Here is a 17,917-nt window from a genome sequence, read left to right as displayed (position 1 = left end):
AAAGCAGCCAAAAAAATAAAATAAATCAAAATTTTTAAAAAGTGTGTGGGGGGAATAAAGAACAATGGGACAAATGGAAAACTCAGGGTAAAATGATGGATTTAAACTGATAATTATATATATATATATATATATATATATATTTTCTGCGGTACGCGGGCCTCTCACTGTTGTGGCCTCTCCTGTTGCGGAGCACAGGCTCTGGACGCGCAGGCTTAGCGGCCATGGCTCACGGGCCTATCCACTCCGCGGCATGTGCGATCTTCCCGGACCGGGGCACGAACCCGTGTCCCCTGCATCGGCAGGCGGACTCTCAACCACTGCGCCACCAGGGAAGCCCAGCTAGAGACTTTTAATACTGCTCTCTCAACAAGTAACACAACAAGTGGGCAGAAAATCAGTAAGGCTCCAGAAGACTTGAACAACATTATCAATAAACTTGACCCAAGTAGCATTTACAGAATACTATACCTAACAGCAAAATATCTGTTCTTTTCAAGAGCACATGGTGCATTCACCAACCAAACCATATACTATGGTAGAATCAATCAAGTCTTCAAAATGTAAAATCTGTGTGTGTGTGTGTATGTGTGTTTGTGTGTATTTAACAAAGTATGTTTTCTGAACACAACAGAATTAAACCAGAATTCGTAACTGAAAAATATATGGGGAAAAAAATCCTACAAATATGTGGAACTTACTTCTAAACAATCCATGGATCAAAAAGGAAACCATAAGGAAAAATGAAGGAATGAAAATGAACACACAACTTATCAACCTTGGTAAGAAGGTGAAGCTAAATAAAGCAGTGCACAGAGGGGATCGACACACCCCCTTTCCTCCATCAGATGTTCAGCAGAAAGAATTGGGACAGGGCAAGAAACCTGCCCATTGGTGGTGGTGTGGGTGTGCACAATGGTGATCAGCTGCCACTGGGGACCAGGCCAGAAAACTGCTTCCCAGATCCTTCTCTTAGATCCTTCTCTCATACAAAGCAAAAGTGTCTGCCACTAGAGACGGACTAGAAACCATCCCACCCCCCAAGTCCCAGTCAAAGTGCAGTGGTCAGTGGAGGGGGACAGGAAATTTGCTCACATCCAAAAAGCCCTGCTAATAAAAGGCTACACAAAGCAGAGACCGGTTGCCACAAGGGAGCTGGGGGAAGAACAGAATTGCTGTGGGAGCTCCACCGCTGAGACTCAGGCACCCAAAGCCTACCAAAGTCTGGGCAGGAACAGGACAACTAAGAAACTCCCTGCACCCTCACCATGGACTTGCAACAGCATACTACCACAAGGGGAAGGGCAAAATGTGGAGACAGGCTCTGCAGTGCAAGGCCTGCTAAGGATGGGACAGGAACACAAGAAAAATACCCTTCTGCTTTCCAGGCCCTACATTAAGCATAGGTAAGACTATGACGTCTGTGGATGTTCAGTTCACCTCCTATTCATCCCACCAGCGAGGGAGGGACCTGCCCCTCAAGACAGTGGAAGGTGGTCAGATATACAATACATGACACCGGAGACAAACTAGATGAGACTGACAGCAGTTTATTAGTCACTTATACTCACGGTCTGGGGGAAGAGGACACTACACACCATGTAGGGCCACACAGAGGCTGTACTTGGGAATAGTGAGCCCAGTAGGGGCTGTGGAAGTGTGGCTTTGCATAACAAAAGGGTGAGGTATGCCCTGGTTCCGGAAGAAGGTTCCCACAGGAGGATGTGATTGGCTTGTGAGAATAATTCTGCCTCCTGGCAAGGGAAGTGAAACCCATTAGGTTCAAGGCTGAGTGGGGTGTAGGTGAATTAGTCAGGCAGGAAAGGATTTTGCATATCCGGCAAAAATGGGGAGATTCAGTTAAGCTTTTGGGGCCCTGTGAGGCTCAAAGATATAAAGGTCGTACATGAAAATATTAAGCCTTCCAGTACAGTGGTACATTGAAGGTAACCAGAACAACAATGAAATCCAAACCTGGCCAACTAGAGACCGTATTAATATACTGAAGGATCTAGTTGAAAAGGCAGACAATGCACATGAATAGATGGGGAATTTACATAGAGATAAAAAGCATAAAAATAAAATATGACTGTTAGGAAAATATGCTATCATATTTGAAGAATTTCTTTAACAAGTTTATCGGTATACTGGACATAGCCGAGAAAAGAGTTAGTGCACTAGAAGACAGACCAATACAAATTATACAAACTAACACATAAACAACAAATCTCAGCTCTAGGAAACTCAGTGAACTACAAGTAGAATAATTATAAAGAAAAGCCTGCCAGGGCTTTTGGTTTACTACTACAGGTTCATACTGTAGTAGTAAAACAAAAGTAAAGAGAAAATCTTGAGCACCAAGAAAAAGAAACATTTACATACATAGGAACTTCTCATCAGAAACTACGTAAGCCAGATAGAGAGACATCTTTAGAATACTCAAAGAGGAAAAAAATTTTTTAATGAATTCTATAAAGAATGAAATCTCTCTTCAAAGGGGACAGTAAAGTTTTTCAGACAAGGCAGAAGTCATTCTCAGTCAAAAGCTGAATTCATTGTCAGCCAAAAGAGTATTAACAATAAATGGGGAACTTCCGGGTAAGATGGCGGAAGAGTAAGACGCGGAGATCACCTTCCTCCCCACGGATACACCAGAAATACAGCTACACGTGGAACAACTCCTACAGAACACCTACTGAACGCTGGCAGAAGACTCCAGACCTCCCAAAAGGCAAGAACTCCCCACATACCTGGGTAGGGCAAAGCGGAGAGATCCTCACACAGAGGATCGGTGCCGAGCGGCACTCACCAGCCCGAGAGGTTTGTCTGCTCGCCCACCGGGGCGCGCAGCGCTGGAAGCTGAGGCTCGGGCTTCGGTCAGAGCGCAGAGAGAGGACTGGGGCTGGCGGCGAGAACTCAGCGTGAAGGGGGCTAATGTGCCACAGCTAGCCGGGAGGGAGTCCGGGAAAACTCTGGAGCTGCCGAAGAGGCAAGAGACTTTTTCTTCCCTCTTGGTTTCCTGGTGCGCGAGGAGAGGGGATTAAGAGCGCTGCTTAAAGGGGCTCCACAGACGGGCGCGAGTCGCGACTGAAAGCGCGGAGCCCAGTGACGGGCGTGGGACGCTGGGGCTGCTGCTGCTGCCGCCAAGAAGCCTGTGTGCGAGCGCAGGTCACTGCCCACACCGCACTTCCGGGAGCCTGTGCAGCCCGCCACTGCCGGGGTCCCGGGATCCAGGGGCGGCTTCCCTGGGAGAACGCACGGCGCGCCTCAGGCTGGTGCAACGTCACGCCGACCTCTGCCGCTGCAGGCTCGCCCCGCACTCCGTGCCCCTCCCTCCCGCCCGGCCTGAGTGAGCAAGAGTCCCCGAAGCGGCTGCTCCTTTAACCCTGTCCTGTCTGAGCGAAGAACAGACGCCCTCCGGCGACCTGACCTCAGAGGCGGGGCCACATCCAAAGCTGAGACCCAGGAGCTGTGAGAACAGAGAAGAGAAAGGGAAACCTCTCCCAGCAGCCTCAGAAGCAGCAGATTAAAGCTCCACAATCAACTTGATGTACCCTGCATCTGTGGAATACATGAATAGACAACATATCATCCCAAATTGAGGAGCCAAGAGTCAGTGCTGTGCCTCTGAGGTGGGAGAGCCAACTTCAGGACACTGGTCCACAAGAGACCTCCCAGCTCCACATAATATCAAACGGCGAAAATCTTCCAGAGATCTCCATCTCAACACCAGCACCTAGCTTCACTCAACGACCAGCAAGCTACAGTGCTGGACACCCTATGCCAAACAACTAGCAAGACAGGAACACAACGCCACCCATTAGCAGAGAGGCTGCCTAAAATCATAAAAAGTCCACAGACACCCCAAAATACACCACCAGACGTGGACCTGTCCACCAGAAAGACAAGATCCAGCCTCATCCACCAGAACACAGGCACTAGTCCCCTCCACCAGGAAGCCTACACAACCCACTAAACCAACCTTAGCCACTGGGGACAGACACCAAAAACAACGGGAACTACGAACCTGCAGCCTGCAAAAAGGAGACCCCAAACACAGTAACATAAGCAAAATGAGAAGACAGAAAAACACACAGCAGGAGAAGGAGCAAGATAAAAACCCACCAGACCTAACAAATGAAGAGGTAATAGGCAGTCTACCTGAAAAAGAATTCAGAATAATGATGGTAAAGATGATCCAAGATTCTATTTCCCAGATCCAAAATCTTGGAAATAGAATAGACAAAATGCAAGAAACAGTTAACAAGGACCTAGAAGAACTAAAGATGAATCAAGCATCGATTAAAAACACAATACATGAAATGAAAAATACTCTAGATGGGATCAATAGCAGAATAACTGAGGCAGAAGAACTGATAAGTGAGGTGGAAGATAAAATAGTGGAAATAACTGATGCAGAGCAAAATAAAGAAAAAAGAATGAAAAGAACAGAGGACAGTCTCAGAGACCTCTGGGACAACATTAAACGCACCAACATTCGAATTATAGGGGTTCCAGAAGAAGAAGAGAAAAAGAAAGGGACTGAGAAAATATTTGAAGAGATTATAGTTGAAAACTTCCCTAATATGGGAAAGGAAATAGTTAATCAAGTCCAGGAGGCACAGAGAGTCCCATACAGAATAAATCCAAGGAGAAATACGCCAAGACACATATTAATCAAACTGTCAAAAATTAAACACAAAGAAATCATATTAAAAGCAGCAAGGCAAAAACAACAAATAACACACAAGGGAATCCCCATCAGGATAACAGCTGATCTCTCAGCAGAAACTCTACAAGCCAGAAGGGAGTGGCAGGACATACTTAAAGTGATGAAGGAGAAAAACCTGCAACCAAGATTACTCTACCCAGCAAGGATCTCATTCAGATTTGATGGAGAAATTAAAACGTTTACAGACAAGCAAAAGCTGAGAGAGTTCAGCACCACCAAACCAGCTTTACAACAAATGCTAAAGGAACTTCTCTAGGCAAGAAACACAACAGAAGTAAAAGACCTACAATAACGAACCCAAAACAATTAAGAAAATGGGGATAGGAACATACATATCGATAACTACCTTAAATGTAAATGGACTAAATGCTCCCACCAAAAGACACAGAGTGGCTGAATGGATACAAAAACAAGACCCATATATATGCTGCCTACAAGAGACCCACTTCAGACCTAGAGACACATACAGACTGAAAGTAAGGGGATGGAAAAAGATATTCCATGCAAATGGAAACCAAAAGAAAGCTGGAGTAGCAATTCTCATATCAGACAAAATTGACTTTAAAATAAAGACTACTAGAAGAGACAAAGAAGGACACTACATAATGATCAAGGGATCGATCCAAGAAGAAGATATAACAATTGTAAATATTTATGCACCAAACATAGGAGCACCTCAATACATAAGGCAAATACTAACAGCCATAAAAGGAGAAATCGACAGTAACACAATCATAGTAGGGGACTTTAACACCCCACTTTCACCAATGGACAGATCATCCAAAATGAAAATAAATAAGGAAACACAAGCTTTAAATGATACATTAAACAAGATGGACTTAATTGATATTTATAGGACATTCCATCCAAAAACAACAGAATACACATTTTTCTCAAGTGCTCATGGAACATTCTCCAGGATAGATCATATCTTGCTTGGGTCACAAATCAAGCCTTGGTAAATTTAAGAAAATTGAAATTGTATCAAGTATCTTTTCCGACCACAATGCTATGAGACTAGATATCAATTACAGGAAAAGAGCTGTAAAAAATACAAACACATGGAGGCTAAACAATACACTACTTAATAACGAACTGATCACTGAAGAAATCAAAGAGGAAATTAAAAAATACCTAGAAACAAATGACAATGGAGACACGACGACCCAAAACCTATGGGATGCAGCAAAAGCAGTTCTAAGAGGGAAGTTTATAGCAATACAATCCCACCTTAAGAAACAGGAAACATCTCGAATAAACAACCTAACCTTGCACCTAAAGCAATTACAGAAAGAAGAACAAAAACATCCCAAAGTTAGCAGAAGGAAAGAAATCATAAAAATCAGATCAGAAATAAATGAAAAAGAAATGAAGGAAACGATAGCAAAGATCAATAAAACTAAAAGGTGGTTCTTTGAGAAGATAAACAAAATTGATAAACCATTAGCCAGACTCATCAAGAAAAAAAGGGAGAAGACTCAAATCAATAGAATTAGAAATGAAAAAGGAGAAGTAACAACTGACACTGCAGAAATACAAAAGATCATGAGAGATTACTATAAGCAACTCTATGCCAATAAAATGGACAACCTGGAAGAAATGGACAAATTTTTAGAAATGCACAACCTGCCGAGACTGAACCAGGAAGAAATAGAAAATATGAACAGACCAATCACAAGCACTGAAATTGAAACTGTGATAAAAAATCTTCCAACAAACAAAAGCCCAGGACCAGATGGCTTCACAGGCGAATTCTATCAAGCATTTAGAGAAGAGCTAACACCTATCCTTCTGAAACTCTTCCAAAATATAGCAGAGGGAGGAACACTCCCAAACTCATTCTACGAGGCCACCATCACCTTGATACCAAAACCAGACAAGGATGTCACAAAGAAAGAAAACTACAGGCCAATATCACTGATGAACATAGATGCAAAAATCCTCAACAAAATACTAGCAAACAGAATCCAACAGCACATTAAAAGGATCATACACCATGATCAAGTGGGGTTTATTCCAGGAATGCAAGGATTCTTCAATATATGCAAATCAATCAATGTGATACACCATATTAACAAATTGAAGGAGAAAAACCATATGATCATTTCAATAGATGCAGAGAAAGCTTTCGACAAAATTCAACACCCATTTATGATAAAAACCCTGCAGAAAGTAGGCATAGAGGGAACTTTCCTCAACATAATAAAGGCCATATATGACAAACCCACAGCCAGCATCGTCCTCAATGGTGAAAAGCTGAAACCATTTCCACTAAGATCAGGAACAAGACAAGGTTGCCCACTCTCACCACTCTTATTCAACCTAGTTTTGGAAGTTTTAGCCACAGCAATCAGAGAAGAAAAGGAAATAAAAGGAATCCAAATTGGAAAAGAAGAAGTAAAGCTGTCACTGTTTGCAGATGACATGATACTATACATAGAGAATCCTAAAGATGCTACCAGAAAACTACTAGAGCTAATCAATGAATTTGGTAAAGTTGCAGGATACAAAATTAATGCACAGAAATCTCTGGCATTCCTATATACTAATGATGAAAAATCTGAAAGTGAAATCAAGGAAACACTCCCATTTACCATTGCAACAAAAAGAATAAAATATCTAGGAATAAACCTACCTAAGGAGACAAAAGACCTATATGCAGAAAATTATAAGACACTGATGAAAGAAATTAAAGATGATACAAATAGATGGAGAGATGTACCATGTTCTTGGATTGGAAGAATCAACATTGTGAAAATGACTCTACTACCCAAAGCAATCTACAGATTCAATGCAATCCCTATCAAACTACCACTGGCATTTTTCACAGAACTAGAACAAAAAATTTCACAATTTGTATGGAGACACAAAAGACCCCGAATAGCCAAAGCAATCTTGAGAACGAAAAATGGAGCTGGAGGAATCAGGCTCCCTGACTTCAGACTATACTACAAAGCTACAGTAATCAAGACAGTGTGGTACTGGCACAAAAACAGAAAGATAGATCAATGGAACAGGATAGAAAGCCCAGAGTTAAACGCACGGACATATGGTCACCTTATCTTTGATAAAGGAGGCAAGAATGTACAGTGGAGAAAGGACAGTCTCTTCAATAAGTGGTGCTGGGAAAACTGGATAGGGACATGTAAAAGTATGAGATTAGATCACTCCCTAACACCATACACAAAAATAAGCTCAAAATGGAGTCCGCCTGCCGATGCAGGGGATACGGGTTCGTGCCCCGGTCTGGGAGGATCCCATATGCCGCGGAGCGGCTGGGCCCGTGAGCCATGGCCGCTGGGCCTGCGCGTCCGGAGCCTGTGCTCCGCAACGGGAGAGGCCACAACAGTGAGAGGCCCGCATACCGCAAAAAGAAAAAAAAAAAAAAAAAAAAAAATAAGCTCAAAATGGATTAAAGACCTAAATGTAAGGCCAGACACTATCAAACTCTTAGAGGAAAACATAGGCAGAACACTCTATGACATAAATCACAGCAAGATCCTTTTGGACCCACCTCCTAGAGAAATGGAAATAAAGACAAAAATAAACACATGGGACCTAATGAAACTTAAAAGCTTTTGCACAGCAAAGGAAACCATAAACAAGACCAAAAGACAACCCTCAGAATGGGAGAAAATATTTGCAAATGAAGCAACTGACAAAGGATTAATCTCCAAAATTTATAAGCAGCTCAGGCAGCTCAATAACAAAAAAACAAACAACCCAATCCAAAAATGGGCAGAAGACCTAAATAGACATTTCTCCACAGAAGATATACAGACTGCCAACAAACACATGAAAGGATGCTCAACATCTTTACTCATTAGAGAAATGCAAATCAAAACTACAATGAGATATCATCTCACACCAGTCAGAATGGCCATCATCAAGAAATCTAGAAACAATAAATGCTGGAGAGGTTGTGGAGAAAAGGGAACACTCTTGCACTGCTGGTGGGAATGTGAATTGGTACAGCCGCTATGGAGAACGGTATGGAGGTTCCTTAAAAAACTACAAATAGAACTACCATATGACCCAGCAATCCCACTACTGGGCATATACCCTGAGAAAACCATAATTCAAAAAGAGACATGTACCAAAATGTTCATAGCAGCCCTATTTACAATAGCCCGGAGATGGAAACAACCTAAGTGTCCATCATTGGATGAATGGATAAAGAAGATGTGGCACATATATACAATGGAATATTACTCAGCCATAAAAAGAAATGAAATTGAGCTATTTGTAATGAGGTGGATAGACCTAGAGTCTGCCTTACAGAGTGAAGTAAGTCAGAAAAAGAAAGACAAATACTGTATGCTAACACATATATATGGAATTTAAGAAAAAAAATGTCATGAAGAACATAGGGGTAAGACAGGAATAAAGACACAGACCTACTAGAGAATGGACTTGAGGATATGGGGAGGGGGAAGGGTAAGCTGTGACAAAGTGAAAGAGCGGCATGGACATATATACACTACCAAACGTAAGGTAGATAGCTAGTGGGAAGCAGCCGCATAGCACAGGGAGATCAGCTCGGTGCTTTGTGACCGCCTGGAGGGGTGGGATAGGGAGGGTGGGAGGGAGACGCAAAAGGGAGGGGATATGGAAACATATGTATATGTATAACTGATTAAATTTGTTATAAAGCAAAAAAATAAAAAAAATAATAAAAAAAAACAATAAATGGTTACAGGAGAAGCAAAGTTTCAAATTAATGATCTAAGCTCCAACCTTAAAAAAATACTAGGAAAAGATAAAAGCACAGAAGCTCAGAGCAAGCTGAAGGAAAGAAATAATAAACATAAAAGCAGAAATGTCAATCTAATCAAAAACTGGTTCTTGGGATTTCCCTGGTGGCGCAGTGGACAAGAATCCGCTTGCCAACTCAGGGGACACGGGTTCGATCCCTGGTCCAGGAAGATCCCACATGCCGTGGAGCAACTAGGCCTGTGCACCACGACTACTGAGCATGCATGCAACAACTACTGAAGCCCACACACCTAGAGCCCGCGCTCCGCAACAAGAGAAGCCCCTGCTCACCACAACTAGAGAAAGCCCACACATAGCAATGAAGACCCAATGCAGCCAAAAATTAATTAATTAATTAGTTATTTTTTAAAAACTAGTTCTTTGCAAAGATCAATAAAATTGATAAACCCCTAGCCAGACTAATGAGGAAAAAAGAAAAGCTAAATTACCAGTATCAGGAATATCTGAGGGGACATCACTACAAATCCATCCCACAGAACTTAAAAGTATAATGAGATTATGAACAACGTTATGACAACAAACTAGACAAAATGGACAGGAAGAGATATGCCAGCAAGAGGAGGACATACCAGCCTTTGTAACCCCACAAAAAACAATAATTAGATAGCTATCAACAAATGAAAATTGCCCTGGGAAGGTGCAAGAGTCAAAGAAGAACCTACAGCAACACAGTGCAGCAAAAAATGGAGAATAACTGCACAGAGAGTACAAAGAGAGGATCACTGAGGAGATGGACTTTAGCTGAGACATCTGGAAACAGCTAAGAACAACGAAGGGTGGAGGCTATCAGTATAAGCCACACGCTGGATACCACTGCAGTCACCAGTGGCCTGCTCTGCAGAGAAGCCTGGCAGCCCTGGTCACTGAGGACCTCAGCAGCACCCAAGAGAGCTGCTGAGGAATCCCTACATGTAGCTTGTACAGTAGAGGACTCTAGCGTTTGTTGGAATGGACCTCAGCAGGCTCCTGTGCAGAAGAAACCGGCAGCTCCTGCCACCGAGGTAATCAAGAGCCACTGCTGCTGCTGGCCTCCTAGAGAAGGAGACGCTGCTGTACTCCTTCCAGAAGATGTGCACACCCCAGACCCCTGGCTGCTCGACAGGCACTCACATCACAGGAACCAGATCATATACTTCAGTCACTCTGTGAGCACACACACTCCACTCCTGGCTCAGGGGCTGATCCAAGCATGCCCACACCTCAGGCACCACTGCCACCATGAGGGCACTCCAAGCCAGACCCAGAGCCAAGAGACATCCCCTTGCCGATGACATACGCTGTGGGAGAAAGAGAGATCAGGAGGTCCCCAGCAGCCTTTGCCACTGAAGACCCCAACAGCCCTCTCTGTTGCAGCAGACACCTGCACCCTTGGCTGTTGCAATCTTTACTGACACTGAACTCAGCTGATAAAGCTGAATGCGCACTATGCCAATGGGCCTTCCCAGGAGCTAGAACCAATGCACCCCACTTGCCTGGTACCCTTGCACCCACCTGCAGGTGAAGGTCTTTCCCCACTAAAACCAGTCTGTAACGTCTGTAATGTCCGCTCAGTCAAATGCAGAGATTAACACGAGGTTATGAGAAACGTGAAAAATTAAAGAAACATGACACTTGCAAAGGAACACAGTAATTTTCCAGGAACTGATCCCACAGAAATAGAGATCTAGGATTTCCGAGACAAAGAATTCAGAAGAATTGTTTTAATGAAGTTGAGTTAGCTGCAAGAAAATGCAGATAGAAAACTCAATGAAATTAGGAAAACAATATACAAACAAAATAAGAAGTTCAACAGAGAGAAATCATTTTAGAAAACCCAAACAAATTCTAAAGCTGAAGAATACAATGAATTAAATGAAAAATACAATGCAGATCATCAACAACAGACTTGATCAAGCAGAAAAATCTGTGAACTCAAAGACAGGTCATGAGAAATTATCCAGTCAGAGGAGGAAAGGGTAAACAAAGAATGAAAAGAGAGTGATTCCAATCAGCAGAAAAAGAAGATCACGCAGAAATAAATGAAGTAGAAACAAGGAAAACAACAGAAAAGATCTATAGACTAAGAGCCGTTTTTTTGAAAAGATAAACAAAATTGACAAACCACTGGCTATACTAAGAAAAAAGAGAGAAGACTGAAATAAATAAAATCAGAAGTGAAAGAAGAGACATTACAAATGATACCACAGAAATATAAAAGGATCCTAAGAGACTGCTATGAAAAATTACATGCCAACAAATTGGATAATCTAGAAAAAATGGATAAATTCCTAGAAATATATAACCTATCCAGACTGAATCATGAGGAAATAGAAAATGTGAACAGAAGACTGAGTCAGTAATCAGAAACCTTCCAAACAAAGAAAAGCCCAGGACAAGATGACTTCACCAAACATTTAAAGAAGAATTAATGCCAATGCTTCTGCACATCCTCACCAAGGTCTGTTATCTCTCATTTTTAAAAAAATAATAGCCATCCTAACAGGTATGACGCAATATCTCATGGTGGTTTTCCCTGATGATTAGTGATGTTGCACACCTTTTTTGTTTGTTTGTTTTGACCAGACCACACAGCATACAGCACCTTAGTTCCCCGACCAGGGATCAAACCCATGCCCCCTGCAGTGGAAGCCAGGAGTCTTAACACTGGACCACCAGGGAAGTCCCTTGAACACCTTTTCATGTACCTGCTTTTCACCAATGAGGATGATGTTAGCTGTAGGCTTGTCAAATATGGCCTTTAGGTTTATACATTACTTTACAAGTATAGGGTGGTGGAAGGGAGAGATAATAAGTTAAAAACACCAAAATGGGGTTAGCAAATGCAAACTATTATATATAGAATGGATAAACAAGGTCCTACTGTATAGCACAGGGAACCATATTCAATATTCTGTGATAAACCATAATGGAAAAGAATATTTTTAAAAATGTATATATATATATATATGTATGACTGAATCACTTTGTTGTACAGCAGAAATTAACACTGTAAATCAACTATATTTCAATAAAAATAAATAAATAAATAAAACAAAGCCTAAAGATCTAAAAAAAACAAACAAACACCCAAAGCTACACAAAACACAAACCCTCTGAAGAGTTAGCCTCCTGATGGTCTATCTAAGCTTTTTGACACTGGCGGCCAATACCAAGCTCCAAAATACAACAAACCTAATGTGGACTGGCTCATCAACAAGCATTCTAACCACCTTCAGAAAAACTTTATCATGCCACAAATTTACAAGAATTTTGTTAGATCATGAAGGTAACAAAAAACCATTTAACAGCATTATTGCTGTTATACTCGTTTTCACACCATTATTTTACCTTCTATGAATGCCAGCCTCTATGTCCAAGTATATTGCACCAAGCTACTGTTCAGAGTTATTTCCTAGTCCTGTATTAAGTGCCCAGGAGGGCTGTCTAAAAGGTTCACAGCTGAGCGTATACCCGTCAATCTGCTGTTCTCTCCCTTTACCATCAGAGGTCCAGCTGAAATGCCAGTTAACTCCGTGAAGACACTCCTGAGTTGACTGGCACAACTAATAATTCCCTGCCCACCACTTCCACAATACTCGTTCTTACTACTGACAGAAATAATTACATTATATTTTATTTGAGGGCTTATCTTTCAATCGCTTGATCTTGACTATGAATCATTCCCTAAAGTAAGGACCACATTACATTTCTGATGCATGTCTAGTGCACACTTAAGGGCCTGGTATGTTGCAGGTGCTTAATAAACATTTGTTGAATTGAACTGAGTTCAGAATGATGATCAGGACATAAAATGAGCATGTCACACTCAGTGCAGGGAAAACTAGTTTCACTTTAGTATTTCTCATCTTCTTCTCCTTTATCAGGCCTGCAGCCTTTGTTCTTTAGGGGGTTTTGTTTTTGCGGTTTCTATTTAGTGGTGTAGCTACATTATATTAGTAGCATTGCACTGCTGTGTTATTCTGACCACCTGAAGCTAAATGCCACCAATGCATTTTAAATTCCCAGCTGCACACCCTGTAAATTGAAACCATGACATATAACAACCTGGGTGTCAGTAAAGTTTTGCCAAAACAAATGCCAGTGACACTAACAGCTTTAATTATCATGTTTAGGATTTAATATATCAGCTCATATAGATAAGTAAAATTTTCCTTCAGATATAATTAAAAAAAAGATGCAACAACATAAAAGGCAGGATCTTAGCTCACATTAAATACTTCATAGGCTACAATGAGTCTATTTTCATAAATTTTAAAAAAGAATGGCTGCTGGGACTTCCCTGGTGGTCCAGTGATTAACAATCTGCCTTGCAATGCAGGGGATGCTGGTTTGATCCCAGGTCGGGGAACTAAGATCCTGCATGCCGTGGGGCAACTAAGCCGTGTGCTCTAGAGCCCGCTTGCCACAACTAGAGAGCCCATGTGCCAGAATCACTGAGCCCGCACACTCTAGAGTCCATGTGCTGCAACTACTAAGTCCGTGCGCCACTATAGAGAAGGCTGTGCACCGCGACAGAGAGCCTGTGTGCCGCAACTAAGATCCCACACGCCGCAACTAAGATCCCATGCACCACAATTAAGACCCGAGGCAGCCAAATAAATAAATGAATAAATAAATAAATATTTTTTTAAAAAAAGAATGGCTGCTATAGAAAGCTATTTATGAACTTCTCAAATAGAAATTTCCCCATTTCAAAGAGACTGTAAGGTTAATTAAAGACAGCAATTCCATAAATACAAAGACAAAGGAAGTACATAATAGTAGACAAGATTACCTAGTATTTAAAATGTAAGTAAGATCCTGCATATCATCAAGAAGAGTAAAGATGGAAAACCCATAAAGCAAATTCTTCTGCTCTGCTTGATACAGGTCGTTTCTATAATAGAGGTCTGTATCAAATTCAGGCTCAACGATTAGTAAGATAACTAGAAAAATACTGAAGGTTTAAAAGAGAGCAACAAGCTTAAAAAGCAGAGATCAGAAATATTTCGTGCAAATGGTTAGAAAAGCTGTGCATATTTTTAACTTGGAACTCAGAGAGAGGTGAAGAGGATTAATTCATATTGCCTCCTGACCCTGAGTCTTACAATTACTGCTCAAGACAAATGTCACTTTCTCCCTCCACAACACTGGCCTGCATTCTACATTGGGCAGATGAAAATTACTACGTCACAGGCTTGCTAGATGAACAGTTTAAGATTTACCAAATTTTTAAAACAGATAAAACATTCCCACCCCAACTTTTATTTAATTCACAATTTTCTACTTACAAAGTCTTGACGTATGTCGTTGAAGTCTTTGCCGTATTTTTCCAGTGCCTCTTCAAATAAACTAGCTTCAGAGGCCGACCATTCTTCCATTTCATCTCTGCATAAAACAGGTCCCCCAAGTGGTACTAAGACACTAATTGCACTGCTCAAATCATAGCTGTGCCTATACAACGTATCCATGGCATGAAACTAAAACAAACAAAGAAAGTGGAGAGAAGAGATCAGCCAGAAATGCAAGCTTGCTAGATTATTTAAGAACAGAAATATTAAAACGCATGATGCACTTAATTAGCAACAGTATACTTAGTATTTACTTTTTCAGTAACACAATTAAGAAAAAAATTTAAACAATGGATTTAGGCAGTTATTTCAAACATCACGTATTGCTTTCAAGAACATGTTGATTTGTACCTTTTAAGGTATGTATTTTTTTAAATGCATTTGTTTGTTACAGCAACCTAACTATGAAGATCTAGGACCTCCAGGAATTAAAATGGGAACCCAGTAAGTTCCATCATCCTTTTGGTTAAAAGTGCCAGAGTCACTTCAGCTATTGTATAAGGTTGGCACAGCCTTCCTTGACAAGGGAAAAAAAAATATGTAGACAGAGGATGTATCAGAGTGAGAAAAAATATTCTCAGGTTGGAGTAAGAGAATGATATACTAAGAACAAGAGATGGAGAAAAAACAATGAAACTGAGAATGATGAAGACAAAATTACACATCCATGCTAAACAAAACAAAACAAAATTATATATCCATGTAAAAACAGTAACTTAGTTGAAGTTCTGTAAGACCAAGAATAGATGACCAGGCTTGCTTGGAACAGCTACCTAGGCCAGTGTGGATTTCATATATATTTCAAGGGTGAGTGATTTGAAAGGAGGAAAGATAGATTAGGATAATATAAGTGGCTTTTTTCAGAAGTACCTAGGGTCTAGCTTATTTTAAAAAGATCTATTCATAATATGCATGCGTATTTGTATGTGTAGCAGGAAACCTGCTGAACAGGACAGTCAGTTGTGTCTGGATAAGCATATAGGTGTGGTACAAATTTGGTTGGTGATCAAATCCTTGCCAAGTGAGAACTAGTTCTGTTTAAACTTTCTAACATGTGAAAGCCAAGTTTTACACCTTCTACACAAAGTATCTTCTGATAATTATTAAAAATTTCATAAATGAGGAGAGTCACGTCTATGTTTGTTAAAAATTTAGCTTATAAGTGATCCCAAAATATCTGGTAGGGGACAGTGGACAGTTCCCCACTGGTACAAAAGCATAAAATAAGCTCCAATATCAACTAACATCTATTAAAGAGAAAAAAATTATTAGCTAAAATACACATTAAAAGTACATATTTATACTGTGATACATAAAGATGCTGAATATGAATTTGTTGACAGAGCTAACGGCAGGATTTAGGACATGATTAGGAACAGTAACTAACTGCTTTAACAAGGGTTGACATCCCCCCTAAAATAAATCATTGGATTCCACAAAACAAAAGCAAGTAGGGATTTCATTATCAATTTCCTAGGTAGAACCACAGCTAAGACCACACTGACCATGTGCAGACTTTTGCTATATGTGTCACAATCATGGAATAATAACTTCAACTTTCAAGTGAATTTCTTCTCACCTTTCTGCAGCAGGGGTTACAAAAATGTTAGAATTGATCTTGATTCTTCCCTTATGCTCTGCAAACTTCAGAATCAACTAAATTCCACTTCTCTAGCTAACCTCTCACTTGACAGATTCAGCCGTTTTAACTGTATGTTACAGTTACACACTCTTAACACCATCCCTGAAATTAAAAAACTATTGTTTCTAGATAACTGATCTATAAAAATGCAAAGATCAACAGCATTGAGGGGTCCCTTCAAACAATAATATATTTCCATAAACAACTATGTTTAAAACCCCTAAATTTACAGTGGATAACTAAAAAAAAAAAATAGTATTCAAAATCAATAATTATACAAATTAACTGCTGCTGAGATTCCTCAGGAGATACAAGTAATTTTTATATTGAACAGGTGCTCTGAAACCCAAAGTCACAGAATTGAATGAGCTTTTCTCAGCTGTTATTATACCAACCACTCAAAGCATGAATGGATTTTCAGTCTTTTGTTCATGTTAGGTGAATGCAAATGCCTTCCTTATAGGCACTTTTTAAAATGACGATGGGCTATTATCTAATAAGGCTTCAAGTACCAAAGTAATATCCTAGCCTCTATAAGTGATTGTAACCAAAATCCCAAGTGATCAGGTTGTTTTCTGTTTGTTTGTTTGTTTTGTGGTACGTGGGCGTCTCACTGCTGCGGCCTCTCCCGCTGCGGAGCACAGGCTCCGGACGCGCAGGCCTAGCGGCCATGGCTCATGGGCCTAGCCGTTCCGTGGCACGTGGGATCTTCCCGGACCGGGGCACGAACCCGCGTCCCCTGCATAGGCAGGCGGACTCTCAACCACTGCGCCACCAGGGAAGCCCCGATCAGGTTGTTTTTAAAGGTTCTGTTCTTTACAGAGTGTGTTTGTGTTACTGAACACTGAAGTAAGCATTTGCTTTTGAAAACTAGCTCCTGCATTGTGTCACAAATCAAATGGAAAGACTGAGTCGGAATAAGGCTGACCACAGCTATGAAACCTCCATAGCCCACACATTTAGACCACAGCCCAGGGGAAAGTGTAGTAATGATCAGTATGTGTAGAAAATAAACATCCCATGAGACACAGGTACTGTGGAATGCCTAAGGAATAGTCCTGTTAAAAATCAATGACCAGCTTTACAAAGGAAACCAGAGGATCACATTATTTGCTAGGAGTGCATATTAACTCCATCTTTCTGACATACATAGAGGCTTCTTCTGAATGAACTTTTGTATAGTCTAATCCAACCACAAAAAGCTAGTAAGTAAGTAAAACACAAAATATAGTTTCTAGAACAAAAGAGACAACATCCAGTGAGGACTCACAGAAATAAGCTAAGAAAAGACATAGGAGTTTGACAATGTAACCAACAACTTACAGTTTATCAGTTAAGATAAAAACTCAAAGAGCTAGACATATAAGAGAACATACTGGCTGATTCCATTTTTATAAATTTTGAGAAAAATAACAATTAATTTATGATGAGAGAAGT

The 17,917-nt window shown here is 40.8% G+C and overlaps 1 protein-coding gene across 2 annotated transcripts in view; it reads right to left on the bottom strand.

Moving 5' to 3' along the window:
- The window catches only part of MTA3 (metastasis associated 1 family member 3), a 164,588-nt gene that overhangs the window by 42,779 nt on the left and 103,892 nt on the right, over positions 1-17,917 (bottom strand). For both annotated transcript variants that reach the window (XM_082643121.1, XM_082643120.1), the window contains exon 9: positions 14,779-14,967. In XM_082643121.1, coding sequence (XP_082499247.1) covers positions 14,779-14,967 — 189 coding nt within the window. The remainder of the gene's footprint in view (positions 1-14,778; positions 14,968-17,917) is intronic.

This window comes from Mesoplodon mirus, assembly GCF_964341445.2.
Source record: "Mesoplodon mirus genome assembly, chromosome: 14".
In the NCBI taxonomy this organism is placed as follows: Eukaryota; Metazoa; Chordata; class Mammalia; order Artiodactyla; family Ziphiidae; genus Mesoplodon; species Mesoplodon mirus.
The sequence above is the reverse complement of the archived record's forward strand: the minus strand, read 5'-3'. Positions and strand labels throughout refer to the sequence as shown.